This window comes from Cnephaeus nilssonii, assembly GCF_951640355.1.
Source record: "Cnephaeus nilssonii genome assembly, chromosome: 2".
Lineage (NCBI taxonomy): Eukaryota > Metazoa > Chordata > Mammalia > Chiroptera > Vespertilionidae > Cnephaeus > Cnephaeus nilssonii.
Genome location: NC_137073.1, coordinates 59,932,009 through 59,945,854, shown reverse-complemented (window position 1 = coordinate 59,945,854; position 13,846 = coordinate 59,932,009). Strand labels below are relative to the sequence as shown.

Sequence of the window (13,846 nt, the reverse complement as noted above, 5' to 3'; positions counted from 1 at the left end):
CTTTCCCATGTATAAGAATTAGGATATATATATATATATTTTTTTTTTCCTGAAAGAATACTTATGCATAAAATAGTTTATAAAAATAGAAATTGAACTATAGACTATTTTTCTGGCCTGAGAAAACAAAAACATTTCTGATAATGACTTGCAAGATGGAATGTAGTTGGATTATAGAATGCATTCTGTGTTTTTATTTATTTTCAGAGTACATTGGAATTGGAAGTTCAGTATGGGGTGAAACAGGCAAGTTGGGTGGTGATCTTAGCTATCGATTGTGCTTGAGGCCCAGTTCTGCTGTTGTTCACAAACACATGATCTTAGGTTATTACTTAACATCTCTCAATCTCAATCTACTCATGAGTATGATATAAATAATAATGTTGAGAAAAATTATGTTCTTTTCCCATAGCATATTACGCTGCTTGCAGATTACTAGGTTGATGAGCTATAGAGATAATCCAGTTTCTCCACACACATTTCATGTCCAAATGACTATTTTTATGGAAATTACTCAATGTATCCAGTTTTTTGCAATGAGTGATTTTGGAATTAAGATAATTTTACTTAGCTAAAACTAAAAAAATAAAGCTTCCTTCAAACGGACATTTCTTTAAAAACAGAGAAAACCTGCTAGCTTTACCTCCTTGGTACGTAGGAATCACAGAAATAGGGATAATATTTTCATCTCTAATACAATGCCAATCACATAGTGAGAAATAGCTGTGCTGGTTGTTAATGGATTTGCCTGAAAATGATGCTTAAGTTACATAATATTATCTTTTAACTGCTCTTACAAACAGTGGCAATGCTCCTCCTTCCTTGTGTACTCAGATTACTTATGTTATATTACTAATGTAATGTAAGACAGTGCATCAAAGAGATAACTAGTTGTGAGATACATGGTTTTATTAAATCAACAGTTATAATATTTTCAAAGAAATAGCGAGCCTAATCATCATATTAGGGTCCAGATCACACACTTCTGAGAAAACTATTTGTAATAAGTTAGGGTTCGTTCCTATAGCTGCTGTCTAGATACTGAAAAATCTTTTGTTTTGGCAATTTTCTTTTAAAATATTCTAGGTTTGCCGTGCGCCCCTGGGTCCAGGTGAGGCTGGGTCCCGGGTCCGGGTGAGGCCGAGCCCCTGGGTCCGGGAGAGGCCACGCGCCCCTGGGTCCGAGTGAGGCTGGCTACCGGGACCAGGTGAGGCCGCACACACCTCGGTCCGGGTGAGGCCACGCGCCCCTGGGTCCGGGTGAGGCTGGGTCCCGGGTCCGGGTGAGGCCGTGCGCCCCTGGATCCGGGTGAGGCTGGGTCCCGGGTCCGGGTGAGGCCGTGCCCCTGGGTCCGGGTGAAGCTGGATCCCAGGTCCGGGTGAGGCCGTGTGCCCCTGGATCCGGGTGAGGCTGGGTCCCGGGTCCGGGTGAGGCCACGCCCCGGGTCCGGGAGAGGCCACGCGCCCCTGGGTCCGGGTGAGGCTGGGTCCCGGGTCCGGGAGAGGCCACGCACCCCTGGGTCTGGGTGAGGCCGTGTGCCCCTGGATCCAGGTGAGGCTGGGTCCCGGGTCCGGGTGGGGCCGCACACACCTGGGTCCGGATGAGCCCACGCGCCCCTGGGTCCGGGTGAAGCTGGATCCCGGGTCCGGGTGAGGCCGTGCGCCCCTGGATCCGGGTGAGGCTGGGTCCTGGGTCCGGTTGAGGCCGTGCGCCCCTGGATCCGGGTGAGACTGGGTCCCGGGTCCGGGTGAGGCCATGCCCCTGGGTCCGGGAGAGGCCACGCGCCCCTGGGTCCGGATGAGGCTGGATCCCAGGACCGGGTGAGGCCGCACACACCTGGGTCCGGGTGAGGCCACGCGCCCCGGGGCCTGGGTGATGCTGGGTCCCAAGTCCGGGTGAAACCGCGCCCCTGCGCCCGGCGAGACCAAACCAGAGGGAGTCGGACCTGCATTACCACCATTTGTCCACCATCCAGAGCTGAAAAGTCAGTGCCGACATGTACACATAAGGAACTGGTGGACATTGAAATTGGGTCTCAAAAGAACTGTTGGTCCAGAAAGAAACTTACTACAGAGTGATTCATTTGCCTGTCAGCATAACTATTATTGCTCGTCTCACATTCGGTTCTTATAAGTGTATTTCTAGTGACACATGATCTCGCTCATGTCGGGCCTCAGAGGGAGGGTAGGAGAGGGTGGGGGTCGGGGGGAGAGATCAACCAAGGGACTTGTGTGCATGCATACGAGCCTAACCAATGGTTAAGGACAACAGGGGTGTGGGGGCATCCGTGGGGAGGGGTGGGGGATGGGAATGGGGGGATGAGGACAAATATGTGACACCTTAATCAATAAAGAAATTTAAAAATAAATAAATAAATAAATAAAAATAAAGTAAAAAAAAAAAAAAAGAATTTAAATTTAAAAAAAAGAAGGGAAATTCAGCCTTAATACTACCACCTATAAAATTGTGAATACTTGGGTTTATATCCTCTGATCCATTATTTCTGCATATATACATGTATATATAGATATATTTTTGTTACCATGATTAATAAACCATCTCTATCTTTGAAAAAAAATATTCTAGGTTTCAGTGTATCATTTCTATTTTCATGGCTGCTTTTATGATGTGTTTCTGCTAAAATAGCAAGTGGAAATGCTATCAAACTTTAATAGTTAATGAAAATAAGCATACTTTTAAATGTAATTTAATATTTCCCATCACCATTTATTCCCTCTATGCCCTCTTTCACCTCCCCGCAAACCCCAATCCCACCATCACCACACTGTTGTCTATGTCCATGAGTTCTCTCTGTCTTTTTTTTTTTTCTTTTTTGCTCAATCTTCTCCCCAGGCATCTCCGTACCAGAGCTGTGTGCCTGCTCTCTATCTATGAGTCTGTCTCTATTTTGAAAATAAGCACACTTTTAAATAAAATAAAACCTCTGCAGATTTAGTTGGAATTTTTGAAAACAAATGCCTAACTTTTAAAAATAGAGTTTTTAACTATAAAAGCATGCATTAAAATGCTTTTTCCCTTTGAAATTACTTATTTACTTTAGTCACAAAACACCAGACCAAATTATGTGCTATCTATAAACCTGAGGTAAAAGGTAAAACTAATTTAATATTCTTAAGAAAGCATACCATCCAACACTTTAAGAAAATATAGTAAAACTCCCAGAATGCACAATTTAAAAGGACTGTGTCACTTTAGGATTTAGAAAGTTATCTTTCCTTTATGGATCTCAATAAATAACAAAAGATACATGACTATGAAACATTATTATTTTTTTTGGTCACAAGTAATTTTATATTTGTGCAGTTTGGAATTAAATGAATGTAATTATGTGATAGACACACAGATACATTAGTACTCACCATTTTTAGTGTTTAGAGAAAGTATTCAATAAGTATCTGTTGAATGAATGAGTTTTAATGGTAAAATATGTTAATTATTGTGATCATATTTCAAGTTTGTTTTGTGAAAATGTAAGTGATATAAGCTTGATATACCTCTTTTGTTTTTTAAAAATTAATTACATCATCTCGATTAACAAAAGACCAGCTCACCTAAGACAATAAATTCATAGTGGCTGCTATGTGGTATTAAGTTTTTTTTTCCAACAGTCTATACTGTGTTACACTAATTTGGGTTTTGTGTGTTAGTGTGTGTAGTTGTGGATGTTTATAGGCTTTTCCAGGTTAAAAAAACGATGTTTATAATTATGTTTTTCTTCCTGGAATATAAAAATTTGGTGAATAAAATTTCTTTTAGAAGTATTTTGGAATAGGGAAGTTTGGTTGATAACTTTCTATGGAAAAATGTTAATGATTGATTCTTATGCCTTTTTTTGAAAGTTCTCAAAAGTAGCATTTTTTTTTCCAGTTCTTAGGATAAACAAGAGGATTGTAACTGAGGAAATTATTCTGTGCATAAGGCCTATGGAATTCCCAGATGAGTGAGTGTTCGCTTGCCAGATATATATGGCTATTTTCTATGATTTTGAAAAATAATGACAGTTATTTCTCAGGACACCATTTATTTTGTTTGAAATATTCCCCCCCCCCCCCCCCCAATTTTAACTTTTAGTGGTTGGGTTGATGCTGAGGTACTAATTTTGAGTCATGTTATCTTGGTTTCTGCACTTAGTGTTTGAGTTGGTAGGTAGGGGGACATTGGGTGACCTGGCTTCCTATTAACCGTGTTGATTTCATGCCAGAGGTTGACCTCTTTGATTCTTATCCTATCTTGGCCTCAAGACCTCAATTTCTGATTTAATCGCATGCCTGACACTTGGGCATTCTTAGTCTATCTTAACTTCAATTAACCTGGTTAGTTGTTCAGCAGTAAGGGCTCAAACCTCCTCCCTAATATCTAGAAACAAGCTTCTTTAATTTACCTTGTCATTTGGCCAAAATGAGTTTTCAAACTGCCCCTGTAGAAATTTTTTCATATTGGCTTTTTTTTTTCTTTTCTCACAATAGTCCTTCAAAATGTTGACTGATGTGTAGAAAATTTCATATATAACTAGCAAATTGTTTTCCAAATGTTGTTCTGTACAGGCTCCGGAGAAGAAAGTTCCTGGGTCATAAATGTGTGAAAAAACACTATATAATGTTCCTCTTCTCTTAAAGATTCATGGTACTCATTTGTTTCACAATGAAGGCATTTGATAAAATTTTTAGCATAGCACTAAGTTTATGAGAGACCAAGCTTTGGCTCTTGTTGACAAGCTTTGAAGCCATTTTTTTCTGTGCCCAGGAACTTTGAAACTATTGAAATCTTCTTCTTTAGGAGTAGACCTGAAGCTTCAGCAATGTCCATGTTTGAAGTTTGTGGTCCATTAAACCAATACTCTTGGCAAATTTCTTTCCCTCTGGAGAAAATTGGATGAGGGATGGTGATATACGTTGGGTGAGTGAATTATAAGAGGCTGGTTAAATAAATGAGATAGGTGGCTTGCTTTTTTCACTTTGATTAGTGAATAGTCCTGGTGCCATCTCTCTAAATAAAAGCCTAGGCAAGCTTCCTTGCTCAAGGTCAGTGGCAGGTGGCAGAGATGTGAAGGAGCAGCTATGTTACCTGAGAGTCTATTTGCTGAGCAGGCCTCATGCTTGGTGAGCAGGGGCTACAGGGGTGGCTACATGGGTATGGGCTGAGGAGTGTGAAATTGTGATAAGCATTGATAAGCAAGACTTTATAGGGCTGGCATGATATTTTCATACTATCATTTAGTACATTTATTTTACTACAGTACCTTCATCTTATACCTGTTACTTATAGTGGAGTTGATTTTATTTGGACCTTTGGTATAACATAAATTTCTTAGTAAATCTAAACTCCTGGGGTAATTGAAAAAAAATTATTTCAATTATGCTACAATGAAAGAGTACAGTTTTGCCAAGTTGTTTGATCTTAGAATTCTTTTAGTGCTTAATACCTATTATTACCCACAGAACCAGTGTACTATCAAGCATGCTTTGAGAACTGTTATATTAAAAGTATCTAAATATACCTGGGGCTCATTTTGTGATTTAGCTAAAATATAGAAGATATGTTTTCAATTAAACATTATTTTTAAAAATCACATATATTTGCTTATTTTTGACACCTGAGTAGAAATTCATGAGATCAGTAAGTAATATATTTAATTCATAGTCATTGAATTAGTTTGCTACTATTGCTCTAAAAATTATCATAGATTTAGTAGTTAAAACAACACAAAATTATCATCTTATTAATTCTGTAGGTCAGAAATCCAAAAATCAAGGTGTCACCAGGGCTGCATTCCTTCCAGAAGTTCTGGGGAAGAATCCATTTCCTTGATTTTTTTTTTTTTTTTTTAGCTTCTAGATGTCACCTGCATTTTTGGCTCATGTCCCCTTCCTATATCACTCCAACTTCTGCATCTGTCATCGTCCTTCTCCTCTCAGATGCTGACCCTTTTACCTCCCTCTTAAAAGGACTCTTATGATTATACTAGAGGCCCGGTGCATGAATTTGTGCACCAGTGGGGTCCCTCGGCCTGGCCTGCGGGATCGGGCTAAAACCAGCTCTCCAACATCCCCCTAGGGGTCCTGGATTGCGAGAGGGTGCAGGCCAGGCTGAGGGGCCCCACCGGTGCACGATTGGGGTCTGGGGAGGGACGTGGGATGTTGGCCAGCTGGGGAGGGGACACGGGAGGGCTCCAGGGCATGTGCAGCTCATCTCTCTCAGTCCCAATCAGCCAGACCCCAGCAGCAAGCTAACCTACCGGTTGGAGCGTCTGCCCCCTGGTGGTCAGTGCACATCATAGTGACTGGTCGGACCAGTCGACTATCTGCCCCTGGTGATCAGTGCACATCATAGCAAGTGGTTGAGTGGCCTTAGCACATCATTAGCATATTATGCTTTGATTGGTTGAACGGCCAACCGATCGACTAGACACTTAGCATATTAGGCTTTTATTATATAGGATTGAGCCAATCCAGATAATCCAGAATAATTTCACCATCTCAAAGTTCTTAACTTAATTACATCTACAAAGTTCCTTTTGCTATGTAAGGTAACATTCACAGGTTTCCAGGATTAGGACGTGAACATCTTATGAGGGCCGTTATTCTGTCTACCACAGACATATAGTTCCATGAAATATAAAACTATTAGTCTCTAATCTATAGCATTTTATAGTAAATTAATTTCATCATTGGAAATCAAACAATATTTCTTACAGATTTTTTAAAGGAGCATCAACTGCTAAAACTTACACAGGGGAATATTATTTAGAATATGTTTATTAGATGTTCTCTCTTTGTCTTAACTAGGAATATTTATTTATTTTTGCTGATGTCATGACATCTTCCACCTAAATATAACAGTAGAAATCTCTGAAATATGTGAAACTTGTCCTCTATAGCCTAAATAACAGTCTTGCTTTTTACAGGAAAGTTGTTACAAACCCTAGCAGGAAGAATGTATTAGATAACAATGTTTGCTTGAGCAAATTATTGTTGTTGTTATTTTTATAGGTAGTAAGTAATATAATTGACCTCTTTGTACTGACTGCTAGGATGCTTAGAGCAAGTTTGTGACCCACATTTAGCATTAATATCTTTATTTTTTTTCTTACAATTGCTTTTATTTTTCTCCTGGTTTCCTCATTTATGTTTTCCTTCCATCTCAATGTACTGTATATATCTTTATGCCTTGCCTCAAATCTTTTTTGGAAGTAAGCCATGTATACATAAATAAGAACACATTTCCTGTTAGTACTTTGCAGTAGGGTTTTCTGAGGAAGCATATAGAACCTTTATCCTTGCAAGTTTTTAAATTTAGTTAGAATGCCATCAGGATACTTTGGATTGGAATTCAGTTTAGAGAAGATTTAAACATCCATTGACATTTCCCCTGATTCCTCTCAAGAATAATGGAAATATGCAAAAAATTATTTTGCTATTGGGTTCTATTTTATATTTTAAAAGAATAGAAGAACTTTTGCAGGATCACTGAAGTCAAATGTCTCCCATTTGACTCAAAATATCTATCTTCACTACTCGAGTGAGAGCACCCAAATGAAGAAATTCCAATTTCTTCTGAAAAAGACTTCACAAATATGAAAAAGTGGCAGAAAGGGGGTTCTGATGGTAGCTGGCAATTCATTTTCAATTTATTTTTGATACATTATAATAAATACTATAATACCCAAATGTTCTCTCTCCTTTATAATTTTTATCTGTGGTGCTAAAGAGTCCAAAACTGCCCCGAGGAAGGAAGCATATTATTTCCCTTCCCTTCCTCCGAGTTTTCTGTTTAAATCCTGCTGTTGCCAAGTTTGAGTGGAAAATCATTCCATTGCCATTTGGCAGTGTACATGACTCTTGGCCAAAAATAACTATTTAAGCAACTTTGAAATCTGCTTAGATTTTAGAGCTGTGTGTGTGTGGTGTAGCCCCAGTGCTCCTGGAAAACACGAAGAGGCCTGCCATTCTCCCTGCCATGCTCTCAAATATGACATAATTCCATGTCATGGGTACCAGCACAACAGAAGGGCCCACAGGAGAGTCTTAGCTCCATCTTCTGAGCTTTCTGCCATGAATCTGAGGGGGACTATTACTACTGTTAATAGTGCACATTAATGGAGCAGTAACTCCAGAGCTAGGAATTGTGATAAGCCTTTAAGTGCATTTTTCATTTAATCCTCATCACGGTCCCTGAAAGGAGTTGCTATTATTACCCCCACTTTATGTTTGAAGAAGCTGTGACTTAAGAAGTTAAGTCACTTGCCCAAAAATCACATGGTTTGTCAGAATTGTGATGAAAAACATTAGTATGTTTGATTTTAAAGCCCACAGTGTTAACCTTTATGCTGTGATCCCCATAGTTAAGTTCGTGTGTATACAGGGATACAGGCTATATTGTTGCTAAGAATGAACTTATATTAAAATTTTTTTTTGATATAAGAGTAATATGTAGAACTGAACTCTTTAAATTTAGAAAAAAAACATCATTTAGTATTGTTTTTCTTTTTGCTATCAACTAGAAATTCCCTTTGCATTCTGAAAGGAAATATAACTCTAATATTACCTTGAGATTTATGTGGTATCATTGAGTCATAGCATTAGGGGAAAAAAGAATAACTTTAAATCATTTTGATGGGAAGCAGCATAACGGGCAGATGTAATGATGCTAGGAGTGAGGAAATGAATCTTATATTCTGGTTCAAGTTTGACTCATATTATGCTTTTGGAGAGCAACTCAGCATTTTAATAGTTTTGATATCTTTTCCTTAAAATGAAGATATACGTAAATATAACTATATAATTTATGGTAGAAGATTTGAATTGTCTTTCTAAAGTAGGTTGGCCAGCAACTAGATTCTAGGTTGATAATATCTAACTAACCCATATGTGCTGCCCAAGCTGTACTTGTCTATGAAGAGGGGAAAAGATCATTCCTTCTCAGAAAGGGAGGAGGGAAGCCCAGGCCCACACATATGATCCATAAGTCCTTAGTCTACACCTCCTTCCTGTTGAGTGGGCCCTCATTCTGACTTGAGAGCCCAGCTTTGGGTTTGGTTTCCATTTTGGCTCTTTTTCCAGCTCACTCAGTCAACTTGTATGTATGCTTAGATTGTGTTTGCTACACTTCTTACCCTTGCCCAACTCTCTGATTTTGGATGTTGCCTTTGACCCTCTCTCCTGGGCTTAAAAGCACATGCCATTGCAAGTGCATGTCCAGTGTTCCAGCTCTTGTTGCAGAGAGCTAGGTGCTCGTCTGAGAGAGTCAAGTGCTAGATGGCTAAAAAGTACTATAAAGGAAAAGGTTTTAAAATATTATTTAATATTCAAAATCTCTATACTTAATCACAGAAAGGTACTACTTTTTAAAAGAATTTTTGAGCCTTCTATGCTTACTTACTCATTTCTTTCTTTCTTCCTATTTTCCTCCCTCTTTTCTCCCCTCCCTTCCCCTGCCCTCCCCTTCCCATCAGTCACAAAGACCTGATCATTCTACCTTAAATATTTTCTAGAATATGCATATTCTTTTATCCCCATTGCTACCAGTTTAGGCTAGAAAGCTGCCATCTATCTCCCAGTTTATACCAAAAATATTCCAATTGGTCTCTGTCTTAAGGTTTTCCAGTTTCAATCAATTTGCTATAGAGTAAAATGAAAATTTGACTGGGTCATCCTTCTTAAAACCCATTAGTGGCTCCCATTTCCCTTAAGGCTGAAGTCCAAACTCCTTGGCATTCATTACAAACATCTGTTCCATCTCTCACTCATCTTTTACTACCCCTTCCCCATTTTATACTCTAAGTTACAGCCTTCGATAATATATTATGTAATTATTGAATTGAATTGAAATGCATGGATAGGCTTACAGATCTACCTAAAACAGTTTCCAAAATGACTTGTGTTTGTTCATTCCTCTGTGTGTTTCATCAGAACTGGTCCATGGAGGCTGCTTTGGTATGGCTGTGATCGTTCCATGTTCCAGTTTCTTTATGTATCCCAAACTTTTCTGCATCCTTTTGATTCATGGATTGCAATGGAGTGAACATAATTTGCTGGAACCACAGCAAACTGATGAAGCTCTGACAGGGAAGAAAATCCTCCAAAGTCAAATTAAGGCCTTCATCAAGCATGTCAAACTCGCGGCCCACAGGCCACATGCCTCATTTATTTGACCCGTGTTTGAGTTTGACATGCTTGGCCTTCATTATCCTGCACGAGGATGATTACAGTAGTTTCCTAACTGGTATTTCTCCTTTGGTCTTCTCCAGTCTATCCTACAGTCTGTTGGCAAAACCATTAAAAAAGTACAGGTCCTTATTTAAAACTATTTAATGGCTCACCTTGATCCTGAGGATGAAGTGCAAATGTTTTTATTGTGGCTGAGTCACTCCTTGGTCTGGTCCCTGCTTCTCTGTCTCCTTATATACTCTTACTCCTTTATTCAGCTACCCCAGGTGCTTGCACTTCCCCTTAAAAGACGTGTGTGTGTGTGTGTGTGTGTGTGTGTGTGTGTGTGTGTGTGTGTGTCTGTCTGTCTATGTTCATTCCACTTATTTGATCCTCTTTTTCTTATTACTATTTTTTCTTTATGCTTGTCCCAACTTTCATATAGAGCTTGAATGACTTAGATGTCTGAGGCATAGGAACTATGTAATCACCTGGTTTTTGAAAGACTGACTGATTTACTAAATTAATGAATGAAAAGATAAGCATGTAGATTCCATTCCCTCTTGGAAACCAAAACTAAAAGCAAAACCAAAACCCTTTCCTCATGCTTATTCTTTGCCCTTACGCTATTTTTTTTTTCATTCAGTGACAACTTCTCAAAAGAATGATCTATACTCCAATGCGTGTATTTATTTACTATTATTCCTTAACCCTTTACAATATGGCTTTCGTCCTCATAATTTTACTGATATTATTACTTAGCATATGCATGTATCCCTTTTGCCATATTCAGTAACTTTATCTTTTTTTTTTTTTTTAATAAATAGACAGGTTTAATGATGCATTGTTCTTCACACAGATGCCTGCGGAATCTTTAACTAAAATCCAGGAATATGCAAATAGGCAACATAGACCATGTAGCCAGATCTAAAATAAACTGGCTTCTTATAACTACCCTGTAAACATCACAGCTCTTCTTCTGTCCAAAATTAACATAATCTCACATGAAAACAGTTAATGTAGGGCCAAAAGTTTTGTGGCCAAAAGTAAAAACCAAAGGAAAAATAGCATTTTGGTGGTTAGTTGGTGAAAGCAGGGAATCTGGAGCCTTCACTGTGCTGCTTTGCTCTTCTCACTCTTGCTCTTTTTGTCCCTCTTCTTCAGCCCGTCCATGTTTGCTCGCAATAGGTTTGGATAAGCCATCTGAAACTTATTCACTTCTTTGGAGCTCACCACTGTGCTAATCTTCTTTTTCCCATCAGTAGCTCTTAACAGACATTTATTGTCTGAGGGCTCAAAGCCCTCCACTGAACCTTTCCTTGGAATGGGTTTGGTTCGGCCATCATACTTCTTCAGGGAGATAAACACACTGCCCGACAACCGGCACTTCTGGAAGAGCCTGGTCAGCTCCATCAGGAACTGCTCACTCTCCAGCAGAACCATCCCGGCTCCGCTGGCCCCACTCAGGCCACATCAGTGACTTTATCTTTTATATTCTCCTTACCTTCTCTTTTTTTGCATACCCTACCACCATTTCAAACTCAGCATGTCTAAAACTAAATATTTTAATATTCACTTCACATCAATTCTCAACCTATGAACTTCTTTCTACCAGTTGTAGAACTAGTCACCCAATCTCAGATTCTTTTTTAAAAAAAAATATATTTTATTGATTTTTTACAGAGAGGAAGGGAGAGGGATAGAGAGTTAGAAACATTGATGAGAGAGAAACATCGACCAGTTGCCTCTTGCACACCCCCTACCGGGGATGTGCCCACAACCAATGTACATGCCCTTGACCGGAATCGAACCTGGGACCTTTCAGTCTGCAGGCCGACGCTCTATCCACGGAGCCAAACCGGTTTCGGCCAATCTCAGATTCTTGATGTTATCATCCCTCTCCTTACCATTGAACTGTTTGATTTCTTCTTTTGTAATATTTCCTTCCATTTTACTCCATTTGTAGTTACTACACTAGACCACAATTTTATCATTTCATTGATACATGCTTACAATAAACTTTTATTTGTCTAATAGAAATATAATGTGATCACATATGTAATTTTAAATTGTCTAGGTGCAACATTTAAAGATGAAATTCATTTATATATATCTTATTTATTCCAATATATCAAAAATATTAGCATTTCAAAATGTAATTAACAAAAATTATTAATGTGATATTTGATATATATTCTTTCTTGTCTTTGAAATCTAATTTGTATTTTATACTTGGGGCACATCTCAGGCCAGACTAGCACATTTCCAGTGCTCAATAGCTACATATAACTAGTGGCTAGTTATTGGACAGCGCAAAGCCTAGCTGATTTCCTTGACTCAAAATTTTTACTTTTTTCAATGGAATCTGCATCCCACCATCTAAGCAATTACCATTCAGCACAATTATCATTGCAAACACGAAGAAGAAAATACTCTCTGGCTACTTTCATTTGGGTTCAATGGAAAGTCCTGACTTCTTTGTCTGATTTGATTCAAGGACCTCCATAAATTCCTTTTACACATCTCACATTATTTTCACCATATCTACTATTATTACAACTTATTCAACATTATTTTCACCACACTCCAAAGTATACCAACTGTTCCAGTTATATTGGTCTTTTCACTATTCCATGTGATGGGCCTGCCTCATTCCTACCTTTACTCACATGATTCATCTTACTTGGCTGGTTTCCTCTCTTCTTAGCTCTCATTTCCCAGATCAAATTATTCTTTCTTTGTAAAGCCTTTCCTGACTGATACAACCAGAGGGGTAAGTGCTGCTGTGAGGATGTGAACATATCAATAAATTGTGTAATTAATAATATAAAGTATAGTTTGTCATGCTTTTTTGTGTGTCATGCTTTCATAATAAAATTATGAAAGAAGTGGTCTTTATTATGGATTTAATTATTGTAAGGATATAATTATAATTAAGTTTTAGCATTTTTAAATTACAATTTACATTCAATATTATTTTGTATTGGTTTCAGGTGTACAGCATAGTGGTTTGACAATCATATACTCTACAAAGTGGTCCTCTTGCTATTTCAGATACATACACATCTGGCACTGTACATAGTTATTACAATATTATTCATTATATTCCCTATGCTGTACTTTACATCCTCGTGACTATTTTGTGACTACGAATTTGTACTTCTTAATTCCTTCACCTTATATTTTAAATTATTATGAGCTAACACCGATTGCTATTTACTGTTACTAAACACTATGCTAAGTGAATTATGTGCATTATCTCATTTAATTCTCACAAAAATATGGGAGAATTTCTATCATCCTGTTTTGTAGACAATACATTTGAATTCCATAATGATTAAATTGTACAGGACAACAATTTTCAACCTTTTAAATCTCATGGCACACATAAACTAATTACTGAATTCTGTGGCATACCAAAAAATAGGCATAATTTTATTGATTTACAAAAAATAATAATAGTAATTACTTTGGTTATTCATGGCATTTGATGGATTCCTTCTCTGTCTAGGCATTTATGTACAAGTGGCATGTAGATTGATAAGTCTTTCTATTGTTTTCCAGTTGGTGGTGCTGAATCCCAAGTGTTTTTTAGCTCTCTTGTATTTCTCTGGCTTTGTAGATCTCTGGGGAGGGAGGGGGGTGGTGGGGGGTGGTGGGGTAGGAAATAACCTGTGCTC

The 13,846-nt window shown here is 38.4% G+C and overlaps 1 protein-coding gene across 1 annotated transcript; it reads right to left on the bottom strand.

The window, feature by feature from the left end:
- Window positions 1-11,227: 11,227 nt before the first annotated feature.
- LOC307093628 (signal recognition particle 14 kDa protein-like) lies at window positions 11,228-11,609 on the bottom strand (the record flags this gene model as incomplete). Its single annotated transcript, XM_079761878.1, has 1 exon — window positions 11,228-11,609. The coding sequence occupies one exon, from the start codon at window positions 11,607-11,609 to the stop codon at window positions 11,277-11,279; it is 333 nt and encodes a 110-aa protein (XP_079618004.1). The 3' UTR covers window positions 11,228-11,276.
- Between the last annotated feature and the right edge of the window lie 2,237 nt (window positions 11,610-13,846).